The 22,322-nt window shown below is 38.0% G+C and overlaps 8 protein-coding genes across 8 annotated transcripts; 5 read left to right on the top strand and 3 right to left on the bottom strand.

Annotated features, from left to right (window-relative positions):
* Positions 1-1,062: 1,062 nt before the first annotated feature.
* Positions 1,063-3,072, top strand: FSST1_006394 (Zn(II)2Cys6 transcription factor; the record flags this gene model as incomplete). Its single annotated transcript, XM_083232757.1, has 3 exons — positions 1,063-1,088; positions 1,196-2,275; positions 2,340-3,072. 3 exons carry the CDS (start codon positions 1,063-1,065, stop codon positions 3,070-3,072), a joined length of 1,839 nt encoding a protein of 612 aa, XP_083089824.1.
* A 496-nt stretch (positions 3,073-3,568) lies between these two features.
* On the top strand, positions 3,569-4,936 carry FSST1_006395 (pyridoxal phosphate-dependent transferase; the record flags this gene model as incomplete). The annotated part of the gene is made up of 1 exon (XM_083232759.1): positions 3,569-4,936. One exon carries the CDS (start codon positions 3,569-3,571, stop codon positions 4,934-4,936), a length of 1,368 nt encoding a protein of 455 aa, XP_083089825.1.
* A 1,832-nt stretch (positions 4,937-6,768) lies between these two features.
* On the top strand, positions 6,769-7,493 carry FSST1_006396 (uncharacterized protein; the record flags this gene model as incomplete). The annotated part of the gene is made up of 2 exons (XM_083232760.1): positions 6,769-6,992; positions 7,040-7,493. 2 exons carry the CDS (start codon positions 6,769-6,771, stop codon positions 7,491-7,493), a joined length of 678 nt encoding a protein of 225 aa, XP_083089826.1.
* A 303-nt stretch (positions 7,494-7,796) lies between these two features.
* FSST1_006397 (uncharacterized protein) lies at positions 7,797-8,369 on the bottom strand (the record flags this gene model as incomplete). Its single annotated transcript, XM_083232761.1, has 1 exon — positions 7,797-8,369. The coding sequence occupies one exon, from the start codon at positions 8,367-8,369 to the stop codon at positions 7,797-7,799; it is 573 nt and encodes a 190-aa protein (XP_083089827.1).
* A 2,843-nt stretch (positions 8,370-11,212) lies between these two features.
* FSST1_006398 (uncharacterized protein) lies at positions 11,213-11,654 on the top strand (the record flags this gene model as incomplete). Its single annotated transcript, XM_083232762.1, has 3 exons — positions 11,213-11,419; positions 11,477-11,486; positions 11,542-11,654. The coding sequence occupies 3 exons, from the start codon at positions 11,213-11,215 to the stop codon at positions 11,652-11,654; spliced, it is 330 nt and encodes a 109-aa protein (XP_083089828.1).
* A 511-nt stretch (positions 11,655-12,165) lies between these two features.
* On the top strand, positions 12,166-13,165 carry FSST1_006399 (BTB/POZ domain-containing protein; the record flags this gene model as incomplete). The annotated part of the gene is made up of 2 exons (XM_083232763.1): positions 12,166-12,318; positions 12,545-13,165. The coding sequence occupies 2 exons, from the start codon at positions 12,166-12,168 to the stop codon at positions 13,163-13,165; spliced, it is 774 nt and encodes a 257-aa protein (XP_083089829.1).
* A 760-nt stretch (positions 13,166-13,925) lies between these two features.
* Positions 13,926-14,700, bottom strand: FSST1_006400 (uncharacterized protein; the record flags this gene model as incomplete). Its single annotated transcript, XM_083232764.1, has 2 exons — positions 13,926-14,612; positions 14,668-14,700. 2 exons carry the CDS (start codon positions 14,698-14,700, stop codon positions 13,926-13,928), a joined length of 720 nt encoding a protein of 239 aa, XP_083089830.1.
* Positions 14,701-19,506: 4,806 nt separating this feature from the next.
* Positions 19,507-20,384, bottom strand: FSST1_006401 (uncharacterized protein; the record flags this gene model as incomplete). Its single annotated transcript, XM_083232765.1, has 3 exons — positions 19,507-19,850; positions 19,899-19,989; positions 20,049-20,384. 3 exons carry the CDS (start codon positions 20,382-20,384, stop codon positions 19,507-19,509), a joined length of 771 nt encoding a protein of 256 aa, XP_083089831.1.
* Between the last annotated feature and the right edge of the window lie 1,938 nt (positions 20,385-22,322).

A 22,322-nucleotide genomic window follows, 5' to 3' on the forward strand; every position in this document is an offset into this window, starting at 1 on the left:
TGTAGTGATTCTATATTTATTTTTACTTGTAAGCTTTATTTGTGACAATGACAAAGTGTTTTCTTGGATATTACAATGTTACAAGTCAATGTCTCGTCGTGATGACTGGTTGAGCATGTATAATAGTAGCACCCAGTGATTTACTGTCGCCCACGTTTTTGACTACCCTGGCCCATATAACGTGGAGAGACAATCAAACACCTGAGAAAATTATATCGCTACCAGACTCTATCTTCAGATATTAATTAAGGGCAGTGTATCGCAAGTGAGGTCTGTAAAACATATTTCGACTTTAACGTAGTGTCTCTAACCAATAAAAAAATCGGGCTTATGGTCTAGGGGTATGATTTTCCCTTCGCATCTTTGAAACAGTGCTTGGGAAAGGTCCGGGGTTCAATTCCCCGTGAGTCCATTTCTTTTGCTTCCTTTTTGCATGATCTCTGCAATTACACTTTGACCAGACTGTTTTGTACCGTGACTACGAAGTCAATTCTAGACTTTGACAATTGCGTGGAACCACCCAGTATTGTTTTTCACCTGTCGGATGATCGTCATTCCAGTGTTTGAGTCCGGGCTTGATTGCTGTTTGACTTTACATGCTTGCGTGACAGCGCTGATAATCACTTCATGCCGTCGCGTTCAATTAAATCACCTTTTCTTGTCAATTGTCTCCTTCGTCAATTAGCTCAAGTCTAGGCTCACTAATGGCACCGATGCGTGTTCACATCCACCATGTTCTGCTCCCAGCGTGTCTTGGTGTCTTTCTCACTGAACATCTGCAACAACATCAAAAAGACTTGGCACCTTGATAGGTAAAAATCATGGACTCACGGGGAATTGAACCCCGGACCTTTCCCAAGCTCGTTCTTCTGACAAAGTCATATCGAAGATGCGAAGGGAAAATCATACCCCTAGACCATAAGCCCTGATTATGTAAGGTTTTGTGTTAATACAGCTTATATTCACGGGAGTTTGAGCGGAGCTGACTCGCTATCTTTTACAGACGAGACCCGAATCGGCTTTGGACTTTCAAACCCGAAATCCCTCACTCGACAGGAAACAATGAGATCAACAATTGCTTGTGAAAGGTATCTTCAATAACATCCCTGGTTATATAATTAGTTCTAATAAGTTTGTAGATGCAGGTGAATAATTCCCGAGGAATGCTTACAAACTTCATCTGACCACCCTCAAGGAGATCAAAAGTGAAATGTCGACACAACGACCAACCACCATGCGCAGGCTGCGTCAAGAGCGGTAATACAGAAACATGCACTCTAAGTGGTCCTATTCCTGGACAGAGTTTATCTACATCTAAACCGCGGCCTGCAAAGAGACAACGACTCAGTGTAGATCAGACACCAAGTACAGAGAATATCTGGCAAGACGTCAATACAGTCTTTGAACAAACACCACGAACACAAATTATCAGTGCTATTAATTTATTTCGATCACAGTTTCCAGAGTTTGGGTTTCTCCATCCTGATGATTTGGAGTATCGACAAGATGAACTCAGCGCTGTGCAGAAATTGCGACTTCTTACTATTCTCACTGTCTCGCATCGATACTCATCGATGTATCCTGCCGAGACAAATAATCGCAACATACAGTTTATCGCTGGGGAGGCTCAGAAACGAGTCACAAGTGGTCCGAACCTATCTCTTATACAAACGTTTCTCATCCTCTCGCTATGCAATTGGGGTGATGGCGATGGCTTCAATGCATGGATGCACTGCGGTATAGCTACGAGGATGGCCCAGGGCTTATTGAGTACTGGATTCGCAAGCTGTGGCAAGAGAGAAACTCTTTCTGAACTTGAAAAGAGGACTTTGTGGACGTGTTTCAAGATGGATAGACTTTTGAGTTGTGGAAAGCGAAGACAGGCCATGTTTCCTGATGAAGAGATGCATTTTTCTCTTCCTGTCAACGACACCCAGTTCCTCTTTGGACAAGCCTCGCAGAATGCCAGTTTGGATATGAGTTTGAGGATATATGGACCGGATGATCATCTTGTCCTTCTTATTCAAGGCTTGAGAATCTGGTCGAGAGTTCATACGTGGATTGCTGAAGGTGGAAGAAGAAGACCCGGCATGACTGAACCGGAGCAGTGTCCCTTTAACGAAACCTCATACTGGCATAACATGAGAAAAGATCTGTTCGAGTGGCGGGATTCTCAAGATGCTCTTATGAAGTATCCTGGGACAAAAGTATCGGTGCATGCTCAGAGGGGACAAGCTGAGAGGTTTGGATACATCAATCTGGTTTACTACGTCAGGTAAGCACACCGACTTGCGCTCTAAAACCCTGCTGATCGTAAATAGCTTGATATTTCTCTGTAGAGAATATGTTCCCTTCAGCCCCGTAGACGAAGTCAAACCCCGTGGTCCCATCGAACCACCACTCCTCAAAGCCCGCGGCCCAGACTCATTCTGGGCTCAAAACGTTGTTCAACTTTACGACGCAGCAACACAAATATCCTCTATGCTCTCCGATCTTGAGCACGTGGGATGTCCCCTCCGTACACCCTTCTCCGGCGTGTGCGCTTTCTCCTCTACTCTATGGAGTTTATACGGCGCTGCGTTTCCAAACTTTATGAGTTTCACAGAGGAGCAATCAAACGAGGCTGATGCCCAAGCCGAAAGGACAATGAGCGTTCTCGTTAGGATCGGACAAGTCTGGGGTCTTGCGAAAGAATGGATTGAAGTTCTCGACACAGCGAAAAACATCATGACTAGAGGTGAAGGAAGGAGGGTCAAGAGATCTAGGTACGATTACCCCGAGTTAGAGGATTCGATACATCTTGCTCCATTGCAGGGAATGCCGCGGCAAACGTTTGATCGTCTTGCTTCGACTTCTGTTAATGCTGCAGGTGATGATGTTTCGAAACTGCATCAGTTAGTCGCTGGGGATGTTGAGCAAGGGACGGAAGTGCAAGAGGTGGGTTTGAGTGAAGAAATGTTAGGTGAGGGTGAGTTTGTGGATGGGGATTGGTGGAGGCTTTTGTCTTTTTGTGATGATCCGCATCTTCTTTCAACGAGTTTTGATGAGGCTGGAGAAGGGAATCCGAGTTAGAAGCTTTTAAGCCTGATAATGACTTTGTCCCTCACTCTGTGTCTAATAGTCGTCATAGTGCAGAGGTCTGTAGTAAACTTATTCTCGTACGAAAGCGCTTTGAGACCTGGTTCTCAATGTAATCCATGGTATCTTCGACTGATATACTGGACTTCCAATCAGTTGTCCTACCCCACTAGACACGGTCATGTTACCGAGGACCTCATCTCTCAGTCTCCTTTATCGAGTGTTAGACAGATATAGATAGTTGTCGGAAAGTTGACGATAAGTTGGTGATAGCTTATTGGTTGACACAGTTGTATGTAACCCGAAATGTCAAACCCGAAGCCGTAGTCTCTAACCCGAGTGACTTCTATAAGTTGCTCCACCTGCAACACCAATACAACCTCAAGATCTCGACCTCATTCATCTGAACACGCTCCCTGTACTTGTTTCAAATGCCAGATCTTCTCCTCAAACTCCACTAAACAAAGCAAACCTCGCAAACCTCGCAAAAATGGGCGATCTTCCCTCGGCCTCAGAGCCCCATCTCATGCACCGCTCCCTCCTCACTCGCCCCGAAACCGTCTCATCCGCATCAGGTGTCTATCTCACTCTCTCCTCCGGCCGCAAAATCCTAGATGGCTGTGCCGGCGCCGCAGTAGCCATCATAGGCCACGGAAACACCGAGGTTCGAGATGCCATGCTCAACCAAACCACCCAAGTGTCATACGTCCACACCCTAACCTACACAACACCCAGCGCAGAGGAACTAGCTGACCATCTTCTCGAAAATGAACCTTTTGGTCTGACGAGAGCTTACCTTGTCTGTTCTGGAAGTGAAGCTATGGACGCGGCTATGAAGCTTGCAAGACAGTATCATGTTGAGAATGGACAACCTGAAAGAACAAGGTTCGTTTCAAGAAGACAGGCTTATCATGGGAATACTGTTGGTGCTATGAGCGTTGGAAGCTTCGTGGCGAGAAAAGCGCCGTATAAAGATGCCATTTTGCTCGACAATGTCAGCCACGTTAGTGCTGCGTATGAGTATCGCACAAAGAAGGATGGAGAAACAGAAGAGGAGTACTCCAAGAGACTAGTTGATGAGCTTGAGGCAGAGTTTTTGTTTGTCGGACCTGACAAGATCATGGCTTTCGTTGCAGAAACAGTTGGAGGTGCAACGGCAGGGTGCATCACGCCTCCAGCTGGATACTTCAGTGGAGTTTCCAAAGTATGCAAAAAATACGGCATTCTTCTTATCCTCGACGAAGTTATGTGTGGAGTTGGTCGATGCGGAACTTTCTTCGCCTTTGAGCAGGACGGTGATGTTCAGCCTGACATTGTCACCATCGGCAAGGGACTTGGCGGAGGCTATATGCCCATCGCTGCAACGCTCGTACACAGTAACATCATCGAGACATTGAAGAAAGGAACGGCTAGCTTCAATCACGGACACACATACCAAGCACACCCAGTGAGCTGCGCAGCAGCACTCGCGATACAAAAGATCATCCGCCGAGACAATCTCGTATCCCGCTGCGCAACTCTCGGCGAAAGATTACACAAGTCCCTTGTGGATACTTTCCAAGACGCAAAGTTTGTGGGAAACATTCGTGGACGGGGATTGTTCTGGGGTATAGAGTTTGTGCAAGATAAAAAGACAAAGAAACCCTTTGACAACAAGATTCGGTTTGGAGTCAAGGTTCAGGAGAGGGCTTTTGAGTTGGGATTGGCGGTTTATCCTGGCATGGGAACTGCTGATGGGATTGTGGGAGATCATGTTATTGTGTCGCCGCCTTTGACGATTACTGAGGAGGAGATGGATATTCTGGTTGAAGTGTTGAAGAGGGCTTATGATGATGTTGCTTCCAAGTATGGGGCGTGATAGTTTGTACATTCGCAAAAGGTTAATCTGTTTGCAGATAACTCGTTACGGTCCATTTGAAGACAAAGTTTCCCAACATAATGTGACTCATATAGCAGCTGACTGAATTTAATAACATCGGCTACAATAGAAGAAGCTTCTGTCAAGTCGCACAGAAAGCAGCTTCTTACTCTTCTAACCTCGATTGATCGTCAAGGCATCTACAGAGTTAGACAATCCCTGTTACGTGCGCTTCACTACTAACCGCTTCCACAGGCCGGCTGCAATCATCTACTCTTTATTCACCATGTTTGCGCTACGAAGGGTGACGAGAGCTCCTCTCTCTCCCATCCCACAATCAGTGATCCATCGGTCATTACCGGCTTTCAACGCCCCGATACGCATGTCATCTGGCCCACACGTAGTCGCCTTCAATGAACGAACAACCCGCACGGTCGCTACGAACACTCCTGCGAAGCCTCCCTCGAACCAGTCGCCTGTTGCTAAGGACTCTGCCACCCTCCAAACCGTGAATGAGCGCCTTGCACAACTTGAACAAGGCTTCAAACGTCTGGAAGATACTGTCGGCAAACGGGCACTATCGACGGAAGTAATCAAAGCTCTGGATAGCATTCTCCAGCAAGAACGAAATCTCCAATGGTTTTTGTATAGCGAGGAGAAGAATACACGTTGGTTCGAGAGATGTTGCATATGTGTAATCATCATTTCGAACGTTTTGCTGGGTTATAGGCTATATTGTTTGGAATCTTCGGGTTGTTAAATATTTGCTGTAGGCTACAGCGGTTTTTATTGTCATCCAAACAGGGGATGTTCTACCATGAAAGTTTATGGTGTTTGACGTTGCCTAGAGGTCTATTCATCATGTGGACATACCCTGAAAGGGTTGCCTGCTTTGGATAACATGGAAAACTGGCAAGCTGTAAGCAGGCAGCCACAGCTACCCTTCCACATGGAAGGGTAATCATACACAAAGATTCCACTCCTAACCCCTTGATTAAATAAGAAAATACGATAGAAGGAAAGAAAGAATACTCAGTTATGCGAAATTTAACGTTATATGAGGGTGATAACAGTTATCCAAGAAGTTAGTGTCATGGAGGTCTTGAAAACGTAACTATCAGATCTCTCGTGCTGCCAAGACTGGAAGATCAGACGAAAACATTATTGCTCTCTTAGACTATCCTCTTACTGAAACTAGTCTAATATTTCCAATAATTAATATTGGCTTTCGTGTCTCTCCATCGTGTGTCTAGATACTTTGCAGAAGCTTGACTCATACAAGAGTTTGAACGCTTGAGCGATGGTGTCAGTATCAACCAAGAGTAGTTATCTAACGCGCTCTCTATCATGCAAAACTTCATATCAGCTCTAACAGACTAGGCTGAAATTCAATAAGAAGATAGACAATGATCACCTAGAGGAAACGTATTAAACTATCTCGCTGCCTAATAACACAACGTTGTCACTCCTCAGATCGGCAACTCAGTCAGGTCATCTATTGACACAATACTGACAGAGCTACATATCAAGACGCGTGGAATCTACGTAATTAGGAACTCTTTACGCAATTCAATTGATCGTTTAACGTAATAAATGTTATATAATTTAACTGCCAAGGGTTGCCTGCTCTGGATAATGTAGAAGCCTTGTAAGTTGTATGCAGGCAGCAACGGTCGCCCTTCCGTAATCGGGCGGGTAGCCGGTAGCCACTATTGGGTCAGCAATCTCAATAATACACATATATTCTCACTCCTAAACCCACAAGCCAGCAGAGAAAAGACGGTAAAGAAAAAGAAACAAACAAAGTCAGTTACACAACATCAAAAGCAACAATGGTTATCCAAGAAGTTGGCGTCATGGGGGTTAAGCCCGGCATCGACATTATGGATCCGGCTACTCCGGAGGGCAAGATCTTATATCAGGCTTGGACAACCTGCATCAACAAGCCTGGCGGCCCATCTCGAGTTTATTATGGCTTGGAGGAGGAAGACCCATTGAGAATTTGGGGCTTTTTCGACTGGGACACTATTGAACAACATGAAAAGTTCGCCATAGAGTAAGTCAACCTCCATCAGCCGGCCACGCAATACTAATAGTTCACAGGCATGGAGCAGACGCAGTCAAGGATATCCCAAAGATCTGTACCCATGGAGAATTTACGAAGCATGTTATCATGACTCCATCGTCTGATGTATTTCAGTCTCCTGTCACGGATGTCTTGGTAGCCTACTTCCCCACGGACTTTCCCCAGACCGCCAAGGACAAGGCAGCTGTGCAGTTCCAGGATATTCTCACCAAAACCTTCGGCTCCTGCTCTGACGTTGCGAAGCTGGCTCATGGTTGGGGCGTTGAGAACGACTTTCCAGTCAAGGGAGAGCAAGCTGTTGACGGGCAACTGGGAGCGCCACTTATGGGATTCGCTGGCTGGGCTAACGATTCTGCAAAGAAGAGCTTTCGTCAGACCGATGCATACAAGGAAGTAGTGGCACAGATTAATAGCATGGATGGACTGGTTAGTCTCAACATTATCAGTCTTCGATGCAAGTGTCTGTCATAGAGACGGCTCAACGAGACCAAAGGGCTGAAGATACAAGACAAGGAGCGATGAAGTAGATGGGGGACAAGTAAAGGATAACATGGGGGCTCTACTGGGTAGCAGAAAGGTTAGCCTCCTAAGTCTTAGGGTATAAAAATAAGTAGTCTAAGAACTATGCTCTAAGGACAATAAAGTGACCTACTAATTTCGTCTCATGTTTCTAGCCGGCATGTTGGCATCCGCGTTTGGCCTTAAACAACCCCAGGCTCAACGTCTCCGCAAATAACCGACATACATGGCCTCGATAAATCTAAATACAGTCTTCTAAGCTGTGTTCTTCGTTTCCATCTTGACTTCATAGCCATCTGCGACCTTTGCAACACCCTTCATACTCAAACTCTGTATTCCAGGATGATCCTTTAACAAGAATGGAAGGATTGAACTTTTCCACACGTGCTTCTTTTTTGCATCCGTAACCATGATTTTCGCGAGCAAAATCGCACACGTGACCAACAATGCGCCTGGAAATATGAGCCATCTCCATCTTATGCGGACGCATGCACGTGTCTCCCATACCACTCCTTTCACTTTCGGGTGCGGACCACCGAATGGTCCTTTGCCAACTTCCCGAATCTCATTTGTGACTCTTGTAGCTATGGAATCCATGGCTTTGTTTATAGCGGATATGGAAGTTGTCTTGTTGGTCATAAGGGTTGCAAGATGGGACTCAGAGGAACCGTCACCATATTGAATACACTCCATCTGAGACCACCGCGCTTCATAACCGACACTACAGGTAGTATTGAAAGTGTCCCGGAATTCTTTTTGCAGTGATGCCGCGATCTCCTCCGGGAGTTCAATGACGCAATCAGCTGGAACTGTAACGTTCTGGGACATACTCTTGGGGGTTTCAGTGGCCCAATCGTCAACGTAAAAAAGCACTGGCACAGGATTGGGAATCATGCCTGGGGATGAAGATGAATTTGCTGACGTATAGACTGTATCGTTCACTAAACATGGTTGCATTATGCCTTGCCATTGTGTAACGTAGGAAGGTGATTGAAATGATTGCGGATGGAGAGGTATATCCCATCTCACCCTTTCATATATTTGTCCGTTCTTCACCTCGGCGGCAAAGTACTTGGTGCATGGATACAGAGTACAGAGAGCAGCTGCAACACCGGTCGGGACCGTATATTGGTGTAGAAGGTCTGAGTAGCGACATGAGTCAGTGGATTCTGTTTCCTTGTTGCAGCCTTCATGACATGTGAACGTGCCATTATGGTGACGAATACAACCGTCTCCAGAAGCACCAAGTATGGTAATGTTCGCAATGGACCATCGAGCGCGGTTCATGAACTCGTTACTAAGTGCTTCATGTGCCCAGCCTATGTCCGTTTCCGTCCGAGTATTCAATACCGTGTTGACCGTGACCAAGGTCGGCCAGTGAGATATTCTCATTCGCTCGTTGTTATCTTCGCCTGGAGAAGCTGGTAGTGAATAATCCACTGTAACGTTCTGAGGAAATAAACTTGAATTTTGTGGCTCTGGACCCCGAACGAGAGTTTTTATGTCAGAGCACCGGCTGCATAAACCAAGACTTGCGTGTGACGTTCGGTTGGATTGTGAATACCCTCCATCGTTGGAGTATGTAGGGAACGTGCAGTCTCCTGATGAGCAGTTGAATAGCGAGCTGTATTCACGCGAAGACAATATTGCGTCCTTCATTGCAAGTTTCAGCTTCATGTGTAGGCTATAACCTTGTACCGAGTCTCCCGCCCCAAAGTGAGAGAATTCGACATAATGTGCCGTAGTTATTGTCGCAGGATGATCTAGAGAGTGATTTGCTAAATGACATTGAAATGTCTGAATAGACTGCTGTGTGAAGGGTCCAATACCGATGGACGAAACAGTAACGAAGATAGTAGCCAGTGCCAAAGGATTCTGAATTGCTATGACCGGAATTAGGCGAAAGCATCCGAGAATGCCTCGAGAAGCACTGTCAAACACTTGAATCTGCTGCATGGGACGAAAGCTTCCACTAGAAATCCAGTCCCACTTGAGCTGAGCAAGGATCTCAAACGTGATTATTGCCAGGGATGCCCGGAATAGGGTTGCGATAAGTGAGACAAGTGTGTTGAGTGTGATGCCCGTGTCTTTCCATTTTGGTAGTTCCTCGTCACGGTACCAGAGAAGGATGAGGCAAATGCTAGCAAAGAGCACAGCAGCAAAAAAAAGTAAAAGCAGCTCTTCTTTCCACATCCAAAAGACATTTTCTCGGTCATTTCTCTGGCCAGCTCTTGCGTCGTTTGTGTGAGGAGTTTCTGGTGGGGGAGGTGTAGCCTTGCGTAATATAATGCTAGTGGCAGTTGATGGCCCCGAGAGATCCACGAGCTGATACCCATTCTCAGAATCTACTAACAATTCATCGCTAGGCTCATTGCCTCTACCAGATGCAAGAGGCAGATGTGCTGCAAAGTCTTCCGCTATGGAATTGGGACGATTGACAGAAGAGGACCGCCTGGAACCCAATGAACGACGTGGAAGCAGCTCCCGATGAGAAGATCCAAAATCTCCGGACATGTTGGAAGCCGACATGGTGGTGAGTTCAGTGGACCTTGAAACAGTTTCTATCCAAGCTCTGATAAGAAAATCGACGTGAAGATACTGTATGTATGTGTAAGGAGGTACTGGGTACTGTGTTCTTTTTCATACATCGGGCACAGATCCCTAACAAAGATGTTACTAGAATATATTGTGAGAGGGAAAATTGAACAAAAAGGTATACGTGTCACTCACCGATATGTATCTCCGGACGCACTTTAGTCTATGTAGCACAATGACTGCTGGACTAGTCTAGAGCCTGACGAGCAAGCCGTAGTTGCAAGGCAAAATTACTGAGAGATCGACACGATGATAGGTTGACAGTGTTTTGTGTCACAAGCTACAGCCTGACCTGAGCCATCTTGTCTCAAGCCACTACTTGGCATTGCCATCTTCAAACCAGGCTCTGTTCAACGTAACGATGTTGATCTTCTGGAGAAGTGCCAGTGCAGTTTGTATAACTGAGATCTATTTGAAGTTTTAATGATGCCTTGTAGAAGCTAGAACAAAGAGCTCCGTAACTGAAGACACTCCTGTACTTGTTCGTGAGTACCTAGAGATCATGGGTCCAGGCCTGCTCCTGTGTAACCGTGGCGCTGCTGTTTCTCGTATATTCTAAGCAACCCATGTCGGTCCATCGCAAATGGTATAATGTTTATCCATCTCTCAGAGCGACCTGTATGGTGTGTCATTGTATGTGAGACTCCAACTTGCGTTTGTAGATATTAAACGAGGTCTGACATTATCAGTCTTTGATGGTGTGTAGGTGTGCATCTCAAATAAGAGGAATCGTTAGACTATTACCAGTTCTGTTTGATGAATTTGCTTACTTGCTGGGTGAAGTTTGGTCTATTCCGTTTTATTTACGGTGCTTCTGACTGATAAATGCAAGTGACGGAATCCATGCAGTTGCCACTTCACATTAGAGGTCAAGGCAGTGGGAGGCCGACCATGTCAGCCACCAACGCTGATATCATCAATGCAACAATAATTTCATGTATATCAATCTCCTTACCCCGCGTCTAACCAGCACACGTAATTTCTATCATACCATCTTCTTCAAACATCAACATCAGTAATCTCAAAGCTATTGCATCACGACAATCACCTTTCCGCCAAGACAACCATATAACAAGATGAAAATCTCCACCATTGCCGCCACAACCGCTCTCTTGGCTACGGCCTTCGCGGGTCCTGTCGCTTACGGAGCCTGCCAAGCTGGCTGCGCCAGTATCGTCATGGCATGTTACAGCGCAGCTGGGTTTACTTGGGGAGCTACGGCGGGAGCTACAGCCCCAGCAACGATCATCGCCTGCAATGCTGCTTTTGGGAAGTGTTCTGCAGTATGCGCCGCCATAGCGCTTACCCCTACACCTTGAGCTAGTTTCTGGAATATTCAGTTGAGTACAGGTTAGTTGGTAGAATACTCGAATGATTTTCAGTAACCCTCTACTAATTTAAATAGATAACACCTTGCGACAAAGACTCAACGTCTCATTTGTGTTCATCCGCGAACCAAGAAAGATTTCCACAAACGCCATTTCTGTCGACAGGCCTTTAATCGTGCTGAGAGTCTAGTGGTTTGGGAGGATCGAGATGATGCAGGATCTGATACCTATGGGGTCACATGGAGATAGACAATCATGTCATCACAATGAAGACGTATATAATTGATGAAGAGACTTTTCTTTACTTGAACACAGGATATCGAGTGATGTCGGGGATATTTCCCCGAATAGACCATGCCAAAGAGGATTTAACAAGTGTTAAATCTCTACATCAAGCTGTTATGTCTAGTAGATAGCAGAAGAAGTAGCCTCCTAAGTCTCAGGAAATAAAAGTAAATAATCTAGTCTAAGGAGCATAAACTGACCTAATAATTTCATCTCTTATGCTTCAGCAGTCAATTCTTTTGATATTCTGACAGTAACCTACACGTAACTTACAACTTGACCAATTATGGCACCGTATGTTCAGCCTCTAGCTTAGTCATGACTTTATTGTGCACGTTACACCGCTGAGTCCCTCCGTAACAACTTATTTAGCTGAATCAACAACCTTTGTGTGGAATACCTGGGCATTCGTCAAAATGGCGCCCCAGCCCTTTTTGGCTTCTTTAGCCCAGTCTGGGGAATACAGCGATTTTACATTGGTTTGCAAGGACCATGAATTTAAGCTCCATCAGGTGATTGTTTGCCCACAACCCTCCGTCATAAAGGCTACTGTCACGGGTGGCTTTCAGGTAGGTACATCTCTATGGTATCGCCCTGATCGGCACGATACCTTCATTTTGTGAAAAGGTACGACGGTTAAACTTGCAGAAATTATTGTGAACTTCTCAAGGGATAAGGGCCTACTTATCGCCTCTTTTAGCCATAAACGGATGTGATTTTATTACAGACGTATCGTGCAGATCAGAGCGATAAATATCTATCGTCGCTATTGACCTTTGCTAATCCATTTCTTAGGAAACAACATCAAAAACTCTCATCGTGAACGAGTTTGATATCAGTACCGTTCAACACATGATACAGTATCTCTACACAGAATATTATCAAATTTACTCTGAAAGCGGACACACCAGTTCCGACAACGAACAAAACGATGACAGACATGGCGACGACGGACATGGCGACGACACAAATCACGACGACACAGATCACGCCTCACAGTCTTCTTTCCCTATCCCAGAACTAGATTATAAGGAAATTGCGGACGAAATGGCCTCTCATCTACGCGTAAATGCAATTGCCGACTATTACAATATTCCGAACTTGGTTCAACTTGCAGCCTCAAGGTTTCGGAATATCCTGGAGCGTAATCAACACGCCGTGTTGTTCCCCCCGATTCTCCAAGAAATTTCAACTACAAATAGAGATCCCGAACTCCGCTCAATGATCGCCTCGGCCGTTATACCGCGCGTTCACCAACTCTCCAAATTGAAAGCGTTTCAAGACATAGAGCTCGAACATGACGTCGTTGTGGAAATCTTTCGTGCCTGTGGCGAAAAGATGCAGTTACTCTACAGCCGCTTGTACCAGGCTGAACAGAATGTCCGAACATACCAGAGACTTCTCAGCGAGGAATAACAAAGGAAACAATCTGTCATCGAGCAAATGGACAAGTCTATAGACTTGCTAAGAGACACGAGTGAATGTCGCTATTGCGATGAAAACTTTGGTTGCTACTTTGAGAAGGTGGGTCCGGAGGGGAACCCGTCTTATCTTTTACGTTGCAAAGACTGTCGCTGTCGACATAGGCTTCTTGAATCGGGCTAGTAATTGAGGATGCATCGTTCCGGATTATACCCAACTATTGGAATATCTTACGTGGCTATTCTTCAGATCACAGTCAATGCAACTTGAGACGAAACGCTTGGAGGGGAGGGGTTTATTGAACTTTAAGACTTGAGCGATGTAAGAGAAAATGCCGCGGCATAGACTTTAGGAGTACAGGATAGAATATCAAGCGATTAGTAGCAAGGTGCAACACATGTTTAATGATAAACTTCAATTCAGTGCCTACTCTATGCTCTGTGAAACTACACTACTCAGGCATGTGTCTTTGACTTTCGACTGAGGTTGCAAGAGGAAGAAGTTGCTGCCGTCTTCAGCGTGACAGAAGATTCCTCTATAACCTCTATCATAGAGTTCATGCCGTAAGAGTCACGCCGTGGAAGAGACCTTGTTATTGAGAAGCTTAGATTTGAATATTGTTAAAATTTGATCTGCGTAGACAGATTAAAGTTTGTTAAAAACCCTGAAGAAAATGAGGAATCTAGGCACAACCTAAAGATAAATACAAACGTAACCGTCATAGCCATACCCGTACTCATCAGAGTCAGCATCACTAAGTCTCGCACCCGCACCCGCACTTCTTTTCCGGATTAGGTTGTTTGCTTAGCGTCCATCCATAACTCTCGATTGTCCTCCTGAGAAAGTCACTAGGTTCATCTTCGTGTACCTGAAGAACGATCTCTGGCAGAGAAGGAAGAGCTCGAAAGTGATTGTCGACAAGATTCAGCGCCTCAACGGCAACGTCTTGATTGTCTAGATTCTCAAGATCATGAAGCACTGTTTTTGTGCTTTCTAAGTTCGTTTCAAGCGTGCTCAAGCTAGCACAGCTGCTCAGAATGTGTCCGAGGATGCGAGCGCTTTCCACTCCAATAGTAACAATGCCAGGTCGTAGGCTAGGTGGTAGTGGTGAGAAGTCTGGGAAGTGGATGATGATGTGTCTGATGGAGCTCGCGTTTCGGGTACCAATAAGCTGAAAGAACGAGGCTAGTTCATCCTCGTAGAATTCAGAGTGGAAGCGATTCTGGCCGTAAAATACCAGTGTGGCTTCGCGGTGGACTGTTTTGTTGACGCGAAAGAGTCCTGTTGGGTCTGATTGTAGATTGAATGATGCGAGACCAGAGACAGGTCCAGGAAACCAAGGAAGGATAGGCTCGGGTTGAAGTAGAATGATATCGTAAATCGCATTTCGAATTTCGCCAGGGAGATGGAGGAAGGTCAGGGGGCCGCCGACAGTCGTAGGCTATGGATTGTCAGCTTTGTAACTTGGGCCGTCGTTTTGAGCATGCGTCACAGACCTCGACTTCAAGGGGCTGGTTAGGATCAGCCATCTCTACACGTATTATCTAGGCAAGCTAGACTGGACAAAGGACGGCGAGTCGTAGAAGACAAAATGCGTGTAGAATCCGACAGTGGCTAGGTGGCTGAATAGAAGAGGTTAGTCCCATCAGAGAAAATTGCCTTTCTCGATATACGTACAAGACAATAGTTCAAAGAATTCTGCCTCGGAAGGCATCTGAAAATTGCCTGTCACTGTTTGGATAATCTGCTGTGATTATTTGGGCTCTGATGTGTATTATGATGTTGTGATTATATGAGGAAGCTAGCAGGGGTTCTAATACCTGCATATCCGGATGTGCATATTAAAAACCGGGGCTTATGCATATCCGGATATGCATATAACGATATAATTACCTTTAAGGTTATATATATATCCCCTTTCTAATTTAAGTATTTAACTTCCTTTAAAGCTATTTAAAGCTTTATTAATATATAGAATTATATTAAAGTTATTTAATATTATACTTTATTATTTATAGACTTATTAAAGTCTTATTATTTACTAATTTAATTATATCCTTAGTATTATAATACTATTTATTAAGTTATAATACTATTAAATAGGTTAATTTATATTAATATATAGCTAAATTATAATATAGCTTTATATATATATATTTTACTTTATAAGGCTATTAGACTATTTTAGTTTAATATTAAGTTATTATAAAAAGTAATATTTAATAATAGCTAATAATAATAACTTAAATAATAAAATTAACTTTTAGATTTTTAAAGATAATATTATTACTTATAGTTATTAATATCTTTTTAATTAAAATAATTAATTTATACTTTAGCCTTTTATAATTAATAATAATATATTTAAATTTAATAATTTTATAAGAGAAAAAGCTAGCTTTTTTTACTTAGCTCTTAAAGCTTTTATATAAGGTTAAAAAAATAGATTTATTATATTATTTACTTTTAATTTCTTTAGCCCTTAATAATAAGTAAATTAATACTATTTTAATTAGCTAATATAGCTATTTTTACTTTTAATTAATTAGATTTATACTGCTATAATTATATATTACTATTTAAAAGGCTAGTTAACTATATAAACTATTATACCTTATAGTTATTAAGTTTAAAGTACTTAATATATTAATTAGCTTAATAATATTATAAATTAATATTAAACTTAATTAATCCTAGATATTATACTTTTCTTTATTATATAAAATCTTATAAGATATAATATAATATATTAAGCTAATAGTAATCTTATTCTTAAATTAGCTTAGCTTATATTAGCTATAGGAATAATAATATATACTCTAGTAATTAAAATAGTATAATAGAATAGTATATATATTACTTAAGTAAATCCTTAAGGGTAAATTAACTAGGTTTAGCAGGGAAGGCAATAAATTAAAGTAATTAATTAAAAAGGCATTAAATTAAGGTATTTATTATAATTATTTTAATATTATTATACTTTATTACTATTAATCTATATATAACTTATATAGCTCTATAAAGTAAATTAAATAGGCTGAATATAGTAAATAATTATAATTCCTTAAAGTATTAATAATATTAAAAAAAAATTAAAAATAGCTATTAAACTAAGGCTATTTATATATTATTTATTTATATTTTTATTTCTTTATTTAATAATATATAAATTATATTAATATAATATATATAAAAGAAATAATTATAAAGTAGTTATAGTTATATAATTACTTATAAAGTAGCTTTATTTTAATTAAGAGGATTTATAATTATAAAATTACTATAAAAAGTAATATATTATTATAGCTTTAAATAAGTAAATTAATTAAATTAATTAAGTATTAATTTATATACTTATTAATTTACCTTTTTAAGCTAATTTTAAATATATATAGCAATTAACTTAATAATAAATAAATTTGCTATTAAATATAAGTATTTTAACCTTTATATATTAATTACTTTATTATTAAATCCTCTCTTTAGGCTATCCTTAATAATATAATAAGAAGGCTACTTTAATAATTAATATATAAAAAACTATATATATCTTAAAGCTACTTTTTAATAGCTTTAGCTTTACTATTAAAGTAATAGTCTTAATTAATCTAGCTATTTATCTCTTTAATTATCTAATTATATAGTCTATTTATATTAAAAGACTTTATAAAACCCCCTATTTATATATTCCCCTTATATTATATATATAGAGATATATTATATTATAGTAAAAGCCTAGTTACTTTATAATATTCTTAATTTATAAAAATTAACCCTTTTAATTAAATATTATATTAAGCTTTCTTATATTATAAATACTTAATAAATACCTTATATAACTCTTATTATAAATAGTATAAATTAGGCAATAAAAGGTATAAAGAGGTATATATTATTATACTTTTTTTTATTTTTAAAGGAGGTAAAAGAGCTAAAGGGTAAAGTATTTCCTTTTTAATAAAGGCTTTTTAATAAAGTAATTTATTATTTCCCTAGAACTTAATATTATAATATTTAATATATTAATATAAATTCCTTATATAGCTTTTAATACTATAAGTAAAATAGATTTAAGGCTTTTTTTTAAGCTTTAAAAATAAACTCTTAATTATTTTAAATAATAATAGCTTATACTATATACTTAATACTAGTAATTAACTTAAAGCTATATAGTAATTATATATATAATATAGCTTAATAATAATAAAAAGCTTTTTAATATAATATAAATATTAATATTAATTAAAGTTATTAAGAATAAAAGGCTTTTTTTATTATATTAATTTTAATATATAATATATATATAAAAGTCTAAGAGATTAAGTAAATACCTTTATATAAGGAGAAAAGTTTAAAGATATTCTCCCTTATTAATAATTAATTTCCTTTAAAGCTTTATATAATATTTAACTATAAACTTAATTATATAAATATTCCTTAAAGATAATTTAATAACTTAAATCTATTAATAATTAATATTTTTAGAAGTACTTTAGTATAATATATTAATACTTAATAACTTATTTAATAATATTAAATGCCTTAAAGAGGTTAATTAACTTCTCTTAGATTTAACTTTAAATATTAATTAATAAGCTTTTTAAAATACTTATAGTATATATTATTTATTAAAGTATATATAACCTTATTTTAAAAACTAAAGAAATTATTCTAATTACTTATCCCTTTATTATTATTAAGATCTCTCTTAAAGCTAGGCTTATAAAAAGTAAAAATAATATATTTAATATATTAAATGCATATATATATATTAGCCTTAAGGAAATAGCTAATATAAGTAATAGTATTAATATAAGCAAGGTATTTATTTATTATTATAATATTTAAAGGGTTAATTCTATTTATATTATATAGCTAATAAAGGTTTAAAAAGACTTAAATAAAATTGCTCTTTTCCTTATAATTAATAAAGCTAAAGGCAATATAAAAAGTATATTTAATACTATTAATATTAATAATATTAAGAAAAGGTATATTATATTTATTAGTTTTATATATATAATTAAGTATTATAACTTATAAATAAGACTTAATATAATTAATTAATATTAAATATAAAAATAATATAAATCTTATATATTAATCCTTATTAATATTAATTTAATATTAATAATTATTATTAAATAAGTAATTTATAAGGGTTTTAATATAATTTTAACCTTTAAGGAAAATATACTTAATATTAAAGATATAATTATAAATATCTATATTAATAGCCTTTATTTAACCCTTTAAATCTTATATAAAATAGTTATATATAATATATATTAAAGCTTTTGCCTTTATAAGCTTTATAATTTTATATTTATACTTATTTAAGAGTTTATAATACTATAAGTAAGTAATACCTTTTTTACTACTTATAAGATAATTATATATTTTAAAGTTAAAGTTAAAGTAATAATATACTTTTTACTTAACTTTATTCTTATCTGCCTTTATAAAGATTAAGAATTTATATTTAATTTAATATATTATAATTTCCCTTTTCTTTTTATTATTAAAAATAACCTTATTTTTCCTATAACTATAATTATAATTAAAAATAACTTTATTTATATTACTTAAGGTTTTTTAAGACCTTTTAATTAAGAAAGTATAGCCTCTTATTAAAGCCTATATATTAATAGCTTTATATACTTTATTTTAATTATTATAAATACCTTTAAGTAAAAAAGTATTATTAAGAAAGTTATTAAATTTCTATATAATTATATTAATAATATTTATATTAAGTAAATAAAGAATACTTCAATAATTAGAAATTAAATTAATTAAAGCTATTACTATTAAAATAATAATAAATTAAATTAAATTAATAATATTAATATATTAAATAAGATTAATTAAATATATATTATAAGAAAGGGATATATATAAAAGTAAAATAAGCTAATATAGCCTTTATATATATCTAAATATATATAAGCCTTAGTTTTTAATATATATATCTAGATATATAGGTAGTAGTAGCTAAGCTAGTAGGCAGGTTACCTATAAGAAAAGTAAGAGCCTAAGGCCACTATGCTAATAAGATAACCACTGAGAGTAATATTATAGTATTATAAAAGTTAACCGCTAGAAGCTTATTTTTATTCCTTAAGACTTAGGAGGCTAATGTTTCTGCTACCTACTAAAATCACTGGTTCTGCTAACTTGCAGCACGGGCTAGTCTCAGCAAGTTACTGGCTAGGAACAGTATAAGCATCCTGTTATAAACCTCAAAGAAATTCATTTAGTGGCTTGTTTAACATCAATCCTTGTACTAAGTCTAATAGAAAATATATACAAATATAAATATAAAGTATACAAAGTTAAACAATATCTGCAGCTGGCCTGGTGCGAAGAACGTAGTCATCAAAATTTCGAAAGTCGAGGACAACGCAGTCGCCATTTGCCTTTTCGGCAGTCAACCAGCCAAACCCTCGCATGTTGGCTGCCCTCCTCTGAACGTAAGCGCGCTGTTGTTCATAGACGATGCCGAACATAACCAACTGGAGTTCGGTTGCTGTGGTGTAAGCCCAGTCCTCAGTGGCTATCTGACCCCTGAGACCAGTGATTCCTGTTCTTTCCGTGTTGACGACATTTTCGTTTGATTCCTCCTGCTCGGGAGGGCTTGCACTCACCTCCTCGAGCTTTTCTCTACCTGAAGGTAGAACTTGCGGATAATTAGTAGATTCATATGGACATGGCAGGTCTGACTTACTGATTGATACTATGGTACGAGATTTCACGATTGAGCTTTGGCCAGCGACAGGCTCAAAGTCTTCGCCCAAGTTCTCACTTAGAATGTTGGCCTGTATATGTTAGAATCCCAATAAACATACATAAATGAATTTATAGTTATAGTACGTACATATTGCAAGCTTTTCGTCCGCATGGGCAACCAGAGCATAATGTTGCCCGTGCTGCCAAAGTAGTTGTTGATGGTATGGCGAACTTGGCTGGAAGTTGCTTCGAAATTTGTCTTTGTGATCCTGACATCGATTGGGTTCTGGCCTTCTCTATGAGTTTGGAAGCGAACCCAGCATTGTCTGGCGTCGACAACATCCCATTCGGCATTTTGTTCAAATGGATCGCGCCCGACTTGTCCTGAACCGTCTCTGCCAGTTGCCCATCCAATAGCAGAACAGGGAATAGCGATTACTTCGCTAAATAGGGCAGCGGCCAGAGAGACGGATTGGAAACGCATAATTTGCGAATACAGAAATTGTATAAAGGTTGAGGCTTGAAAGGCATGCAGCCAGTGCTGTGCGTCTGACTGATGAAGATATAGGTAGCACTCCGGTACGAACCAAGAAGCTAGACTCGAAGGCTGGATATATTTGCAAATTAAGCCTTGGGTAAAATTAGAGGTTTGAAAAAAATGAGCTTTGGCTGGAATTAGTAGTAAGTAAAATAGAGCTCGGAACTTTCGTTCCTTGATCACTCCATAACTATATATACAAAGGAAGGACGTAATACTCCAAGAAGATAGTATCTCCGTCCGGATACGTATGCGCAATATGGAAGAATAGACAAGTCCAATAGAATTGCTCGTTGCATAATTTGTGGGATTGCGTTAATTTCTTCTGGTCATGTTCAGGATTAAATAAAAGAGGCAGTGCATCCGATTTCCTTGGCGTTCCATGTGGAAGATTTCACATATCTTGGCAACTGATCTACAACACTAGTCTAGATAGAGGATACTTGACTTGTTATTGAGATAGTGATACAAAGTTAGTCATTGATTAACCAAGACAGCATTATAAATAGTAGAGAATAACTCGATCAAGTTCATCATTCTCGACAAGTTCCAATTCAACTTAATTGACCGTTGAATACCTTCTCATTAATACAAGAGGCGATTTTAGATCCACAGAGAATGCCTTGTAAGGCGCTGAATCTCATAGGATTAAAGACCCCTGTGACTTAATCTCCGTTTCACTTTTCCGCCCGAGCCTCAGTGGAGTTGATTGTACTGAAGACCTATTGAATCCCTGCATATGGGAGGATCAGAGGAGTCTAGACTGCTGCTTATTTTTTTAAATTTTTAAAACAACCACGGGTATGGATTGAATTGCCCCTGTATCTCTTACGGATATTATATAGACACTGGGACATGGTAAGGGATATGTTAAACTATAGGTAGAAAATTAATATATATATTAACTGTTATAGCCTAAGACTAGACCTAATTACCCTATAGCTAGAAGTGGATTTAATTATATAGTAATAGTATTATTACTATAACTTTAACTAGACTATTAATTAAATCCTAAATATAGCTCTTTAAGCTATATCTTATTAATAAAGCTTAACTTACTTATAGTGCTTATTTATAGCTATAGAATTTATTATACTTAAAGTATTTCTTATTAACTTATATTACTAGACTTAACTTATAATATTATATAGCTTTTATCTATTAAATATTAAATATAATATCTATTTATTTATTTTTACTTTTTTTATTAAATAATATTAAATAATTTTATAATTATACTTTAAAATACTTAGATAATTAATTTAAATACTTTTAAAATATATATATTTATATTAAAAATATTTAAAATTATATATTTTAGCTAGAAAATAAGGCCTAGAATATAAAGAATAAATATTAAGTATTTAAATAATCTTTATAATAAATTACTATTAAATATAATTTTATTTAAGCCTAGCTTAAGTATATTAAATAATAATATAAAAAAGCCTTAAAAAGAAAAAATAATAATATCTTTAAGGCTTACTTTATTAAATATTATACCTTTAATATTATTTAATTTATTATATTTAATATTTATAAACCCTTTAAAATTAATACTTTTATTAAGCTTTATATAGTAATTTCTATAAGAATAACTTCTTTACTTTTTTCTTAATTTATTAAATTAATTAGTCTTATTAAATAATTATTTAATTCTAATAAGTTTAAAGGTAATTAAATTAACTTATATTACTTTATCTTTTAAATATATTTAAAATTAAAAATTAACTATAATTAATTCTTAATATACTTTATTTAAATATTTTATATAACTAGCTATTTTAAAGAATATACTTATACTTAAGTTTTACTATATATTTAAGCTAAAGAATATTAACTTCTAGACTATTAAGATATTATTAATCTATTAAAATATACTTT

Source organism: Fusarium sambucinum, chromosome I, assembly GCF_050947815.1.
Source record: "Fusarium sambucinum isolate potato_lamoka chromosome I, whole genome shotgun sequence".
Taxonomy (NCBI): domain Eukaryota; kingdom Fungi; phylum Ascomycota; class Sordariomycetes; order Hypocreales; family Nectriaceae; genus Fusarium; species Fusarium sambucinum.